The following is a 15,997-nucleotide window of genomic DNA, read 5'->3' as shown; positions in this document are numbered from 1 at the left end:
TGTCAGGAAGTCGTTTCTGAAAGTATTTATAAGGAGTGTAGCCATGTATGGAAGTGAAACATGGACGATAAATCGTTTGGACAAGAAGAGAATAGAAGGTTTCGAATTGTGGTGCCACAGAAGAATGCTGAAAATTAGATGGGCAGATCACATAACTAATGAGGAGGTATTGAATAGAATTGGGGAGAAGAGGAGTTTGTGGCACAACTTGACAAGAAGAAGGGACCAGTTGGTATGACATGTTCTGAGGCATCAATGGATCACAAATTTAATATTTGAGGGCAGCGTGGAGGGTAAAAATCGTCGAGGGAGACCAAGAGATGAATATATTAAGCAGGTTCAGAAGGATGTAGGTTGCAGTAGGTACTGGGAGATGAAGAAACTTGCGCAGGATAGGATAGCATGAAGAACTGCATCAAACCACTCTCAGGACTGAAGACCACAAGAACAACAACATTGAGGGAAGGTTGAAGTCCCCACCAACTATAACCGTATGAGTGGAGGTTACGAGACTCGAATTTTCTCTCAACCGTTCAGCAACTGCATCATCGGAGTCTGGGGGTCGGTAGAAGGAGCCAATTATTAGTTCGGCTGTTAAGTATAACCTCCACCCGTACCAATTCGCATGGAGTATCTACTTCGGCTTCACTACAAGATAAACCACCACTGACAGACACCAACACCCCACCACCAATTCGGACCGAGAACAGAACCCTGTGGTACCCCGCATTTCACACGAGCCCACGTTTTGGCCCTCTGCTACCCGGCAGCTGCCGCAACGTCGCTCGCCAGCTCAAGAGTGGAGAGACGACTTGCTGGGAGCGGCAGGCGGCCGGAGAAAGCAGCCGCCGCTCCTGTGCTCAGCTCGCCGCTTCCTTCCTTCCGTCCGCAGCTCGCGAGGTGCTCCGGAGCAGGGAGCGGAAACCCGCTCCGAACGAGCTGACGCCTGTGAGGCCCGGCCGTGAGGAGGGGAAGCGGATCGCGTGTCGACAGGGAGGGGAGGGGCAGGCAAGGCTGGAGCGAGTATAAATCGCTGCTGCCAGCCGCGGCCGCCAGCAGTTGCTATCCTCCCGCCTGCAGCGAGCAACTCAGCCCAACTGAGCCAGCGGACATGAGGACTCACGTGAGTACAGGCGCGGCGCCAGCATCCCGCCGCACAAACTGTCCCACCGAAGACCCCCGCACGATAGCCCCGCAGGCTGACGAAGCCCGCTCCCAAAGTCGACCTACATCTACATCCATACTCCGCAAGCCACCTGACGGTGTGTGGCGGAGGGTGCCTTGAGTACCTCTATAGGTTGTCCCTTCTATTCCAGTCTTGTATTGTTCGTGGAAAGAAGGATTGTCGGTATGCTTCTATGTGGGCTCTTCGTCTCTGATTTTATCCTCATGGTCTCTTCGCAAGATACACGTAGGAGGGGGCAATATACTGCTCGACTCTTCGGTGAAGGTATGTTCTCGAAACTTCAACGAAACGCCGTACCGAGCTACTGAGCATCTCTCTTGCAGAGTCTTCCACTGTAGTTTATCTATCATCTCCGTAACGCCTTCGCTATTACTAAATGATCCTGTAACGAAGTGCGATGCTCTCCTTTGGATCTTCTCTATATCTTCTATCAACCCTACCTGGTACGGATCCCACACTGCTGAGCAGTATTCAAGCAGTGGGCGTTCAAGCGTACTGTAACCTACTTCCTTTGTTTTCGGATTGCATTTCCTTAGGATTCTTCCAACGAATCTCAGTCTGGCATCTGCTTTGATCAACTTTATATGATCATTCCATTTTAAATCACTCCTAATGCCTACTCCCAGATAATTTATGGAATTAACTGCTTCCAGTTGCTGACCTGCTATATTGTAGCTAAATGATAAGGGATCTTTCTTTCTATCTATTCGCAGCACATTACACTTGTCTACATTGACATTGAATTGCCATTCACTGCACCATGCGTCAATTCGCTGCAGATCTTCCTGAATTTCAGTACAATTTTCCATTGTTACAACCTCTCGATACACCACAGCATCATCCGATGTCATCCACAAGGTCATTTATGTATATTGTGAATAGCAACGGTCCCTGCGGCACACCTGAAATCACTCTTACTTCGGAAGACTTCTCTCCATTGAGAATGACATGCTGCGTTCTGTTATCTAGGAACTCTTCAATCCAATCACACAATTGGTCTAATAGTCCATATGCTCTTACTTTGTTCATTAAACGACTGTGGGTAATTGTATCGAACGCCTTGCGGTAGTCAAGAAACACTGCATCTACCGGGGAACCTGTGTCTATGGCCCTCTGAGTCTTGTGGACGAATAGCACTAGCTGGGTTTCACACGACCGTCTTTTTCGAAACCCATGCTGATTCCTACAGAGTAGATTTCTAGTCTCCAGAAATGTCATTATACCCGAACATAATACGTGTTCCAAAATTCTACAACTGATCGACGTTAGAGGTATAGGTCTATAGTTCTGCACATCTGTTCGAAGTCCCTTCTTGAAAACGGGGATGACCTGTGCCCTTTTCCAATCCTTTGGAACGCTACGCTCCTCTTGAGACCTACGGTACACCGCTGCAAGAAGTACATAGAACTTTACTTTCGAATTCATTGAACGCCTCTCGCATAGCCGTCCTCACACTACCGGATGGTTATAATTAAACTTTCCCTATTTAACACCGTGTGAGTACCAAGCTCGGCAGCATTAATGTCAAATACATGGGGAAGATAAATAATGTAGAATCAATTCAATGTGCTGCTACAGTTCTTCACTCCGGCACCATTACTGCTACAAAAGGGGCTCAACATGGGGCCCATCAGTGTCGCGAAGAGTCTGAAAGCGTAAGACTCCATTCGGCACAGCAGAACGAAGCGTGTCCATAGGTGTGCTGGCTACCTCTCTCGATATGCTGCGCTTCAGATCAGCCTGTGTGTGGATGTCCCCCTGGTAAACCCTGTCCTTCTGGTGGCCCCACAACCCTAAATCACAGGTAGTGAGATCAGTTGATAGAGCCAGCCAAGCATTTGGAAACGATCGACTGATAATGCGATAGTTCCGAAATGGGTTTCGGAGAAGCACGTGAACTTCACGAGTGGTGTGCGTTGTTGCCCCATCTTGGATGAGAACCGTTCACTTCGTCTCTCTGATGTAGGGCGGCTATGAAATGCTGGCGAAGCATATCGCTGTAACGATGGCCAGTCACACAGTCCTTAAACGCCAACCTCTTCCAAAAAAGAAATGCCAGTGATGAATGTACCCATGAAGCCACACCGTACAGTGACACGTTCAACACACAGAGGCACTTTATGCACAGTGACTGGAGGTGAAGATCCTCGCTCTCGGCTATTCTGTATGTTCACCTCGCGCGTCAGAGAAAAATGAGCTTCGTCTGGGCATAGGATTCTCCAGGGTCGGCCCTCATCGACTTCAATCCTGTGGAGAGCAAAGTCAACACGTCGTTTTGCGTCCTGTGGTGCAAGCTGCTGTACGATACGGATCTTGTACGGATAGCATTTGGGAATGGCTCGAAGTACCTTCTGTACAGTGGACCACGGGATGTTCAACTGTCGTGACACAGCACGCGCACTGCCTGACGATCGGGAATTGCGCGCAGCGTTATCTGCCATAGCAACAGCGATTTCATCAACCAGCTGCGGTTTGCACCATAAGTGGTTGACGAAATCCCTGTTACTATGGCAGACAACGCTGATGGTCGTCGGGCTCTTTCCGAAGCGCCGTCCAGTTCTCCAGTCGAATCGAACTTCTTCATCACGCTCTGCACAGCAGCTGGAGAAAGAGGAGCCTTCTGTAATCCTTTCAGCCCTCGATATTCTCGAAGTGCAGCTGCAGCATTACTGTTGTCTCGGTAACAGAGCTTCACCAATAATGCCCTGCTCCTTTTGGCCAGGGTCAGACGCTCGGTGTGGCCCTGCGGTTCTAGGCGCTTCAGTCTGGAACCGCGCGACCATTACGGCCGCAGGTCCGAATCCTGCCTCGGGCATGGATGTGTGTGGTGTCCTTAGGTTAGGTTAGGTTTAAGTAGTTCTAGGGGACTGATGACCTCCCATGTTAAGTCCCATAAAGCTCAGAGCCATTTGGTCCAGGGTCACGTTGACACATCAACAACTGCACTGCGACTGGCGAGGCATGTGAGACAGTGAACCACGATGACCGACCACGGCACCTGGTTGATCTGGACGGTAGCGCTGTGACGCATGGAAATCACGCACCCCATATACTCGACATTAATACTACCAAGTTTGGTACTCGTACAGTAATTAGGTTCCGTGTTATAACGTGGTAAATCGGGAAAGTTTCATTATAACCACCCTGTATATTGTGAGACAAAGATTATGACAACTCGCTTAGCAGCGCGCGGGTCCACCTTTGGAATCCAGTACAACTGTGTGCCATGGATTCGACAATCCCTTACTAACAAGGGAACCTCCCCATGCCCCCCCCCCCCTCCTCAGATTTAGTTATAAGTTGGCACAGTGGATAGGCCTTGAAAAACTGAACACAAATCATTCGAGAAAACAGGAAGAAGTTGTGTAGAACTATGAAAAAATAAGCAAAATATACAAACTGAGTAGTCCAGGCACCAGATAGGCAACAACAAGGAGAGAGCAAGCCCAGGAGTACCGTGGTCCCGCGATTAGCGAGAGCAGCTGCACGACGAAAGTCGTTGGTTCAAGTTTTCCGTCGGGTGAAAAGTTTAACTTTTTATTTTCAGTTTATGTAACAAACGCTTATATTTTCAACAATTTTTTGGGAGTGATTATCACATCCACAAGAAAACCTAAATCGGACAAGGTAGAAGAATCTTTTACCCATTCGCCAAGTATACAAGTTAGGTGGGTAGACAAAATATTCCTGTCATGTGACGCACATGCCGTCACCAGTGTCGTATAGAATATATCAGACGTGTTTTCTTGTGCGGGAATCGGTTGACCTATGACCTTGCGATCAAATGTTTTCGGTTCCCATTGGAGAGGCACATCCTTTCGTCCACTAATCACACGGTTTTGCGGTGTGGTCGCAAAACACAACACTAAACTTATTACAGTGAACAGAGACGTCAATGAACGAACGGACAGATCATAACTTTGCGAAAATAAAGTAAGCGTTTCACGCGAGGGAAGATTTGAACCAAGGACCTCTCATTCCGCATCTGCTCACGCTAACCACGAGATCACGGCGCTCCTCAGCTCACACTATCCTTTATGTTGCCTAACTTGCACATGGACTACTCAGTCTGTATATTTTGCTTATTTTTTCATAGTTTCACACAACTTCTTCCTGTTTTCTCGATTGATCTGTGTTCAGTTTTTCATGGCCTATCCACTGTGCCAACTTATAACTAAATCCGAGGGGGGTGCGATGGGGAGGTTGCCTTGTTAGCAACGGATTGACATTCAGATCGGAAAAATTTGGTGGCCACGATATCAACGTATTCTCTCCTCAGATTACTGTAGAACGATTGTGGCCTTATGATTTGGACAGTTATCGTGTTGGAATATGTTGCCGCCGGGGAAGACGTCAAGGATGAAGGGATGAAAATGGCGTGTAAGAATGTTCACATATTCCACAGCTGTTGTGGTGTCTTTGGTTGCTACCACAGGAACCACGGAAGGCCAGGCGGATGTCCTTTCTAGATTGGTACTGAACCCACCGGTGTTCACCCATGGCGTGTTGCAAGTTTGGAGGAGCCATTTGCCTGGATGATGGCATACCTGAACACGTTCATCGACTTGGTGTGACAAGAAACGCGATTCATCCGACCACGTGACACGTCTCCATTGTTGTGTAGTCGAATCTCGATTTCGCATGATCCCTGCGATTGTAAATGACGTTGTCGATGGCACAGTGGAGAACTCTGGGAGACACGTGCTTGCACCAGCACCGTGCACTCTGCCACAGATCGCCGTCTATTCTATTTTACAGAACGGGCAATCCTCCGACCTTTAAAATTCTGAGATGATTTGTGGACGTCAATCACTTGGTCACCTGTTAGTGCTTTCACTGTCCTTCATCCTCTTTGCGGCCACCCTCACGGCAGTAGCTCGCGAACAGTCGACCGACTTCGCCGTTTCCGCGATGCTCGTTCACACCCGTCAGACGATAACTGTCTACTCTTTGTCATATTCGCTTATGTCAGTTCATTCCCCAATTTGCGGTTGGATGGATGAAGTAAGGAAGACGTAAAATGGCAAGAAATGCATTTCTGATGAAGAGAAATTTGTTAACATCGAATTTAGATTGAAGTGTTAGGAAGTCTTTTCAAGTGGTCACCAGTTTAGCACTGGAGGGAAATGTGTGTAGGTGGAGGTGGGGGAGGGTAAATATCGTACAAGGTGACCAAGACTTGAATACAGCAAGCAGATTCAGAAGTATGTAGACTGCAGTAGTTATTCCGAAATGAAGAGACCTGTGCAGGATAGAGTAGCATGGACAGCTTCGGACCGAAGACCATATCAACATCAACAACAACGTCGCTCGAATGATCCCCCTTCGTCTCTGCTCGGCTTATAGAGTTTCATAACCGCTCAATGTGCCCACAACGCGATCAGATAGCAATCAATGTCGCGATGGGCAGCGGTCACCATGTTTTCCATCCCTACTATCAGTTGCTTCGTAGGGACTTCAATCTTGTTTGAGAGCTCGGAGGCTAAGCGGTCCAGTATCAAGACTAGGTGTCAGGTTCGACCCCTGGGCAGTCCAAGGACTCCTAGCTGTCAGTTATCACTTCTGGGAGTGTTTGTGAAATATGCCGACTTTCTCTATGGTCCAGAGAGTAAATCAGCCGAAAAGCTGGAGGAAGGCAACGCCAGACCAGTTGCTAGTAGGACAATACCTACTAAAGCGCCCCCTCTCTCCTGTCGCCACATGTGAGTTGCCATCGCTTTCTAGCCTTTCCACTCTTCCTGGTCCTCTTCTATTTCCATTTTTCTCATGTCCTCCTGTAGCCCCTCTCATCAGGTAACTTTCAGTCTTACGCCTCTCCTTCTACCTTGAGGGTGCCCATCAAGATCTTCTTTGGCAATCTTTCATTTGTAATGTCCATACCAACCGAGCTTCCGTTCTCTTATTCTATCAGTGACGCTTTCTTGAGTCTGGGTCATTTCCCTGACTTTTTTTCTCCTTACGTGATCTCGCCGAGATCTTCTTAAATCATCCATTTCTACAACTCTCAATTTGTTTTTATTTTTTATACCAAGCTTCCAGCGCTCGAGCCATAAGTCGTTATGGGTACTACAATGTTTCTATACAGCATCTTCGGTGTATTGATGACAGCTTCACCTGTTTTTCTCCAACTAAGTAGAGGAGACATCTGCCTACCATTGATCAACACTCTGGACTCTTCATTTGAAGAACAACTTTATTTGCACTTACAGCAGCAGTCTAAACGCTGTTAGTGGGTTCAGTGGTTATGCTGCCTTCTGACACTGAGTTCTGTTAAGCTTTTTGTTCCATCCGGCGACGGAAGGCGACTTTACCAGATAAACCATCAGTTCCAACAGATGAGTATGGGGCCAGACCGACTGCAAAACACATAGCCAACTGCAAATACAATTGTTTTATAATAATTAACAGTAGCAGAAACACTGCCATCATACGCCAAATTTGAACACAATGATGCTAGAGGTCACCATATATATGATGTTCAGTGGTCACTGGATCCTGGACCAAATCAGCTGAGCGATCGCGTAATTTTTTGACGAATTCATAGACGTTCGCTAACCAAACAGATTAAAGTGGACAAATTCTAGTTTGTAGTGAGATTTCTGTCCTCCTAATGACATCTGTCAGGCCCTGCCCTCAATTTTCGTGATATAGCACCGTTCCAAAACCTTAAACACAATGACGCCCCTGTTAATACCCTCTCCATTCGAAAAAAATAAGCCAGTTTTTGCGCTACCACGACCCAAGACTCACAATAGCTTGAAAATGGCCTTGGTGGCCTAAGCCGCAAGTGGTGAAAGAAAATAGAAGGGCAACTGGTGATGGTATTTGGTTCCATGTAATTGCCACTACTGCGGACTCTGCAGCACCACGGTTCACATGGAGGTTCACAATGTATTTCGAAACGAAACAAAATGTGAAAAATGCGACATATATATAATGGTGCGTGTTTGTTTTTCCTACGGAAATGAAAACTAGAGGCATAGTGAGTGACGGCAGACTTATTCTCACTGCACTGTTCCAAACCTTGTACCGTCTGAAAAACGTAGACTTTAAGGGTTGGCAACGGCAGCACAGTTTCTCCAGTTCTGCGCAGAGCAACGAGCATGCCTACAGTGGGCTTCAGAACAGTGTAGGCAACCCGCATTACGGCACTGCAGCAATACGGCAGAAAATGTGGCACAGTTTCCATTATTTAAAGTTTATGTACTCCAAAAGCTGTAGAGATTAGAGCAGTGAAATCAAGTTTGTCATCATTAACTCTAAGTCCAGTTTTATTTCAGTAGAAGAAAATATATATATATATATATATATATATATATATATATATATATATATATATATATATATATATATATATGTCCCATTTAAACTGACATAACCTTTTGTTGAAAGTGGGTTTTCGTTTACTTGTGGGGATTGTGCGTTCCTATCCATTGTGCAAGCCCCTGACACAGGTGCAACCCTGCCTAATTGTATTTCTCACATTTCATTTCATTTCGGAAATACACAATGTGATCAAACGTATTTGGACACCCGGCGGAAAATGACTTTACAAGTTCGTGGAGCCCTCCATCGGTAATGCTGAAGAATGGGCTGCCATTCCCCAAGAAACCTTCCAGCATCTGACTGAACGTTGCCTGCGAGAGTGGAAGCTGACGTCAATGCTAAGGGTGGTCCAACACCATAGTGAATTCCAGTTTGGTGTTCCATACTGAATTCCAGTATGGTGTTGGACCACCCTTAGCATTGACGTCAGCTTCCACTCTCGCAGGCAACGTTCAGTCAGATGCTGGAAGGTTTCTTGAGGAATGGCAGCCCATTCTTCACGTAGTGCTGCACTGAGGAGAGGTATCGATGTCGGTAGGTGAGGCCTGGCACGAAGTCGCCGTTCCAAAACATCCCGCAGGTGTTCTATACAATTCAGTTCAGGACTCTGTGCAAGCCAGTCCATGTTACTGCCGTGTAACCACTCCGCCACAGGCAGTGCGTTATGAACAGATGCTCGATCGTGTTGGAAGATGCAGTCACCATCCTCGAATTGCTCTTCAACAGTGGGAAGCAAGAAGGTGCTTAAAACATTAATGTAAGCCTGTGCTGTGTCACGCAAAACAACAAGGGGTGCAAGCCCCCCTGTGAAAAACACGACCACACCGCAACACCTCCGCCTCCGAATTTTACTGTTGCCACTACACACGCTCGCAGATGACATTCACCTGGCATTCGCCATACCCACACCCTGCCATCGGACCGCCACTTTCTGTACCGTGATTCGTCACCCTACACAACATTTTTCCACTGTCCAATGATCCAATGTTTACGATACTTACACCAAGCGCGCGTCTTTTGGCATTTATCAAAGCGATGTGTAGCTTGTGAGCAGCCACTCGATCATGAAATCCAAGTTTACGCGCCTCGCTCCTAACTGTCAGAGTACTTGCAGTGTCTCCTGATGCAGTTTGGAATTACTGTGTGATGGTCTGGATAGATCTCTTCAATTGTCGGCGATCTCTGTCAGTCATCAGACGAGGTCGGCCTGTATGCTTCTGTGCTGTACGTGTCCCTTCACGTTTCCACTTCACTATCAGATCGGAAACAGTGGACCTAGGGATGTTTAGGAGTGTGAAAATATCGCGTAGGCTACAGACGTATGACACAAGTGACAATGAGTCACCTGACCACGTTCGAAGTCGATGAGTTTTGCAGAGCGCCCCATTCTGCTCTCTCACGATGTCTAATGACTACTGAGATCGCTGATATGGAGTGCTTGGCAGTAGATGGCAGCACAATGCACCTAATATGAAAAACGTATATTTTTGGGGTGTCCGAATACTCTTGATCACATAGTGTATGTGAGGTACCAAAGTTGTGTGGGATAGACGTGTTTGACATTAGTGAAGATGAAAAAGTGCTCATAGGTCTTAAAGTACGCGTATTAGAGCCCATGTTTGGTATACGTTTCGGTTTCGCATGATACTTACTACCATTTCTCAGCATATTGATAATTCCCCTTGGAACACCCTCTAAAGGGCGACCAAAATAAAACTGGCTCGAAAGATATTTTTGATTGACGCACGACTGACTCTTCGTAATGAGCAGAGTAACTGCGCAGGAAATTGCAGTTGTGCAAGAGTTAAAGTGTCCAGGCCGTCTCCTGCCGGTGGTTTCCAACTTAAGTGGAATGTGGACTGTTCGATCAACAGTTTTTCATTTCTTCATCTGAGGCCTCGATCAGTCTGTCAGGGTACGTGATATCGCAGACCAAGCCTCGTTGCGCGTCAGAAAATTCCCATGGGTACTTTGAAGAGCAGATGCCTAATCTCAAGACTGATGTGGGGGGACACAGTGTATGGAGTCGGCATACACTGCGCTAAGAAGCTTATGTCCTCCATTCAGCACAGTTTGAGGAAGCATCGGTAGTGCCGAACTCATCTCGCCCTTTTCTCACCTGATATACTGAGAACTATATATGAAGGGCAAGAGGTAGTTTCCATATTTCTAGAGTTCCGGTAAGCATTTGACACGGTGCCCCATTTGCACTCTGTTAAAGAAGGTAAGAGCATGTGGAACAAGTTCACAGACTTGTGAATGGCTCGAAGACATCTTAAATAATAGAAACCAGTTTGATGTCCTCGACGGCGAGTCTTCATCAGAGACAAGGGTACAGTCAGGAGTGCTCCAGAGTAGTGTGGTAGGATCGCTGTTGTTCGCTATATGCGTAAATAATTTTGCGGAGAGGGTGGGCAGCTGCCTGTGGTTGTTTACGGATGACGCCGTGGTGTACAGTAAGGTGTCGAAGTTGAGTGACTGCAGGAAGGCGAAGAACAGACTTAGACTTTTAGGAAGGGTTCTGGGAATGTGGAGTAGATCTGTGACTGATATTACATACCAGAGACTAGTGTAATCAATTCTGGTGTATAGTTCTAGTGTTTGCAGTCGTTATCAAGCGGGCATGACAACACAATTCAAGGACGTGTAACTACACTCGTGCTCATAAATTAAGGATAATGCTGATACATGGTGAAACAAAGCTCTGATGGGCGGTTTGCGGGTTTAAATCACCTGGGGTATGAGCATGCGGTGCCTTTAACCTGCGGTCTTCGCACGGTGGCGCTGGCAGCAGTCCATGTACGTAGAGGTGTGTTGGTGCATGTCAGAGTACGGTGCAGCGAGTAAGTGTGCAGACCTTTTCAGACGTGCTAATGGTGACTGTTTGTTGAAAATGGCTCAAAGAATACATACTGATGACGTTATGAGGGGTAGAAAACTAGGGCGACTGGAGGCTGGTCAAACAGCAGGTCGTAGCACGGGCCCTCCGTGTGCCACAAAGTGTGATCTCACGATTATGGCAACCATTTCAGCAGACAGGAAACGTGTCCAGACGCTACAGCACGGGACGTCCACAGAGTACAACGCCGCAAGACTACCGATATCTCACCATCAGTGCCCACAGCCGGCCACGGAGTACTGCAGGTAGCCTTGCTCGGGACCTTACCGCAACTACTGGAACAGTTGCCTCCGGACACACAGTCTACAGACGACTGAACAGACATGGTTTATTCGCTCGGGGCCCTGCAAGGTGCATTCCACTTATCCCTGGTTACAGGAGAGCCCGTACAGCCTGGTATCAAGAACACGGACATTGGATCAGTGGTCCCAGGTTATGTTCACGGACGAGTCCACGTATAGTCTGAGCAGTGATTCTCGCCGGGGTTTCATCTGTCGTAAACCAGGAACCAGATACCAACCCCTTAATGTTCTCAGGGACCTGTATGGAGGTCGTGGTCTGATGGTGTGAGTGGGATTATGATTGGTGCATGTACACCTCTGCATGTCTTTGACAGAGGAACTGTAACAGGTCAGGGGTATCGGCTCGTCATTTTGCACCAGTATGTCTCACTTTGCAGGGGTGCAGTGGGTCCCACCTTCCTCCTCATGAATGATAACGCACAGCCCCACCGAGATGCCATCGTGGAGGAATACCTTGAAACAGAAGATATCAGGCGAATGGAATGGCCTGCCTGTTATCCAGACCCAAACCCCATCCAGCACGTCTGGAATGCTCTCGGTCGACGTATGGGTGCACATTTTCAAACCCCTATGACACTTCCGGAGCTCCGACAGGCACTGGTGCAAGAATGGGAGGCAATACCCCAGCAGCTGCTCGACCACCTGATCCAGAGTATGCCAACCCGTTGTGCGACCTGCGTACGTGTGCATGGTGATCATATCTCATATTGATGTCGGGGTACATGCGCAGGAAACAGTGGCGTTTTCTAGCTCATGTGTTTCGGGACAGTTTTCCCAACTTACCACCAATACCATGGATTTCCAGATCTGTGTCGTGTGTGTTCCCTATGTCCCTTTGGTATTAGCGCCAGTTTTGTGTGGTGCCCCTTTGTGTGGCACCACATTCTGCAATTATCCTTTTTATGAGCATGAGTGTAGGATCGTAACAGCTCTGTGCAGCCGATACGGAAGTGTAACAAAAGTGCCTCGGAAATTTAATAGGGGAGTGGCGGCGTAGTTCTCGCGAAACCGTCTTGAGGAAGTGACTGGGCGTTCAATTCGCTGCCACCAGCGTATGTTTGCGTAGGGATTATCAGAACAAGACAGGAGAAATTAGGTTGCGAACAGAGACAAGGACACTGTCATTTTCCTGTCGATCAATACGCAAATGGAATTGGAAATCGGTAAGAAGCACTCTCTGCCGCTTACTGGCTCTACCTAACGACTGTCAATATTAATTAGTACAGCTTCTCATTTCCGCTTCAAAGCCGCCGAGTCACGCAGGCTAATGGCTTGCTAACGCAGCTTACTGCTTATTGCCACTCTCGCCTACTTCAGCAGTACGTTAACCTCACCATTGATGAGACATACGCCTCGCAGGTAACTAAGTGTAACAGCTTACACGATATTCACTTGTCCCTCGTCCGTGACCAGCACACACCAAGCGCAGTTCCCTACCCAGAATGCGGGTCCACGCATACGCTGTTATTTCACGCTCGGTTTCGGTTACGGCAGCGCAAAACGGCGTTTCCATTGCGCCGTCGTCTATGCACACACGTTTCTTTCAGCTTTTTCGAACACGGAAAGATTATACTTTCACACCGCAGTCAGACGGACAGTAGAATACTTCCCCTCATCTCTCTCGTTCGCCAGCCGCACGAATCTTTTGTAACGCTAACTTGCATTCGAAAGAAAGACATCTGACTGGCAATATGACTAACCACTTTCGATTATTAGAGACGTCGCACAAATGGCTCTGAGCACTATGGGACTTGACTTCTGGGGTCATCAGTCCCCTAGAACTTAAACTACTTAAACCTAACTGACCTAAGGATATCACACACATCCATGCCCGAGGCAGGATTCGAACCTGCGACCGTAGCGGTCGCGCGGTTCTAGGCTGTAGCGCCTAGAACCGATCGGCGACTCCGGCCGGTGACATTGCACATTTAGCGAATTAGGACGAGAACGCCGAAATAAAATATGTCTTTTTTTTTAAAAAAAAAAAGTAATCGACAGTCACTAAATATTATTGCTAAAGTTAGCAACGATTGTAAAGAAAAAAAGGAAGAAAAAGTAACCCCCTGAGTCTTTAAAAGATCGAAGTCAATTGTACAAAACAGCTTCAAACTTCTCTTTACCTTACAAACGAGTTAACGTGTTAAACACTTTACGTTAAACATGTAAGTGAGAAAAACTTTTAAATGATTTGAAAGTAAAGTTTTTTTGAAAGTCGATAAGTGCTCTTATTATGGACTGCAGTCCGGATGGTTCTCACCCTGTTTCAAGCAGAAGTCCGGATGGTTCCCACCCCGTTTCTAGCAGAAGTCCGGATGGTTCCCACCCCATTTTGAGCAGAAGTCCAGATGGTTCCCACCCTGTTTCGAGCAGAAGTCCAGATGGTTCCCACCCCGTTTCGAGCAGCAGTCTGGATGGTTCCCAAACCATTTCGACCAGAAGTCCAGATGGTTCTCACTCCATTTCGAGCAGAAGTCCGGATGGTTCTCACCCCATTTCGAGCAGAAGTCCGGATGGTTCCCACCTCATTTTGAGCAGAAGTCCGGATGGTTCCCACCCTGTTTCGAGCAGAAGTCCAGATGGTTCCCACCCCATTTCGAGCAGCAGTCCGGATGGTTCTCACCCTGTTTTGACCAGAAGTCCGGATGGTTCCCACCCTGTTTCGACCAGAAGTCCAGATGGTTCTCACCCCATTTCGAGCAGAAGTCCGGATGGTTCCCACCCCGTTTCGAGCAGAAGCTGCCTTTTCACGCATGTCAATGTTAAGACGTCATACCCTGTGAAGTATGTATCGTACAGAGATATAATTGTGTAGGTACAGGGTGACAATTATTGAACTATGCGAAGTAAAATCGTCTTAACTTCTGAACGACTTGAGTTAGAACTTTCAAATTGCACGGCTGGCCGTGGGGCACGATGTGAATTACAGTGCGTATGTACAGTTCGGTTTAGCCCACTTTCTTTTGGATGGGCTTATCAATAAGAAAAATTGGCGCATTTTGGGGACTCATAAACCGCATTTCGCGATCGAGAAGTCTCTTCACCCTCAACGGGTGGGTGTCCAATGTCCAGTCACGGAATAATCGCTGGGATATTCTTTGATGGCACAGTGACTACCGAACGATGCGTGAAGGTTTGGAAGATGATTTCATCTCCATTATCCTAAATGACGCTGATTTCGACAAGATGTGGTTCGTGTAAGACGGAGCTCGACCCCAGCGAAGCAGGAGAGTGTTTGATGTCCTGGAGTAGCACTTTGCGGACTGCATTCCACTGTCAAAGTCATTATCGTGTCACGTTACCTCGCGACATATTGTCTTTTTCATAGAACACTTGTCTGTAACAGGATGCGCACGTGTGACGCCTAGACTTGCGTCACACTTCGCATCTAGCAGTACAGACAGGACAGCTTGAAAAAGTCCAACCCTTCCCGTCGATTTCCCCCCTCCCGCTTACTTAGTAAATTTAGAACGCACTTGGTGCTTTCATTTCTTGGAGAAAGATGTTGTAAATCTTTTTACCAGAATGTAATTTCCGTCTCTGAGATTCGTTTTTACTAGTTCGGCATAGAAATTTGTATTTTTTCCATGTATAATGACCATGCAAATTCTCATTCCTTGGGTGCTCGGTTATATATTTCTTAATGGACACAACAGTGTCAGAAATATATTTATTTACTGATTTTCTGATTAACCGTCAACAAGGTTCAAACTGGTTCAAATGGCTCTGAGGACAACGGGACTTAACACCTGAGGTCATCAGTCCCTAACTAACCTAAGGACATCACACACATCCATGCGCGAAGCAGGATTCGAACCTGCGACCGTAGCAGCAGCGCGGTTCCGGACAGAAGCGCTTAGAACCACTCGGTCACAATGGCCGGTGTCAACAAGATTCCTCACATTCTAATTTGTTAAAATCATTTTATCTGTCCCGAAGTGTTTCATACTGGATGCTGTATTGTCCCTAAATGTAGCAGCTTCTTGCGACACAGAGTGAAAAAAAAGCGAAAAAGTACATTCCCAATAGCGTTTTCGACAATTATCGATGCATCAAATTAGGAGTGGTAAAAAAGTGATAGGACCTTGTATTCTGAACCCAAACGCCCGTGATGGCATTCGTCCTTGCACTACGAAAAATTTTAATTAACCCAACTATCAGTATATTGTAAAAATTAATCTGCGTTGTCAGTAACATAATACGACTGCAGATTACTCTCTTTCTCTGAAATCGACAGGCCTTGAATTAAAGACACGAAAAGTAGGATGTGAGAGAAAATAGACTTGA

General features: G+C 47.0%; 1 protein-coding gene across 1 annotated transcript in view; it reads left to right on the top strand.

Annotated features, from left to right (window-relative positions):
• The first annotated feature begins 1,054 nt into the window (after window positions 1–1,054).
• The window catches only part of LOC126291904 (cuticle protein 79-like), a 42,385-nt gene continuing 27,442 nt past the window's right edge, over window positions 1,055–15,997 (top strand). Inside the window, exon 1 of the mRNA XM_049985636.1 lies at window positions 1,055–1,123. Coding sequence (XP_049841593.1) covers window positions 1,112–1,123 — 12 coding nt within the window. The 5' untranslated portion in view covers window positions 1,055–1,111. The remainder of the gene's footprint in view (window positions 1,124–15,997) is intronic.

This window comes from Schistocerca gregaria, chromosome 9 (genome assembly GCF_023897955.1).
Source record: "Schistocerca gregaria isolate iqSchGreg1 chromosome 9, iqSchGreg1.2, whole genome shotgun sequence".
Classification (NCBI taxonomy): Eukaryota; Metazoa; Arthropoda; class Insecta; order Orthoptera; family Acrididae; genus Schistocerca; species Schistocerca gregaria.
The sequence above is the reverse complement of the archived record's forward strand: the minus strand, read 5'-3'. Positions and strand labels throughout refer to the sequence as shown.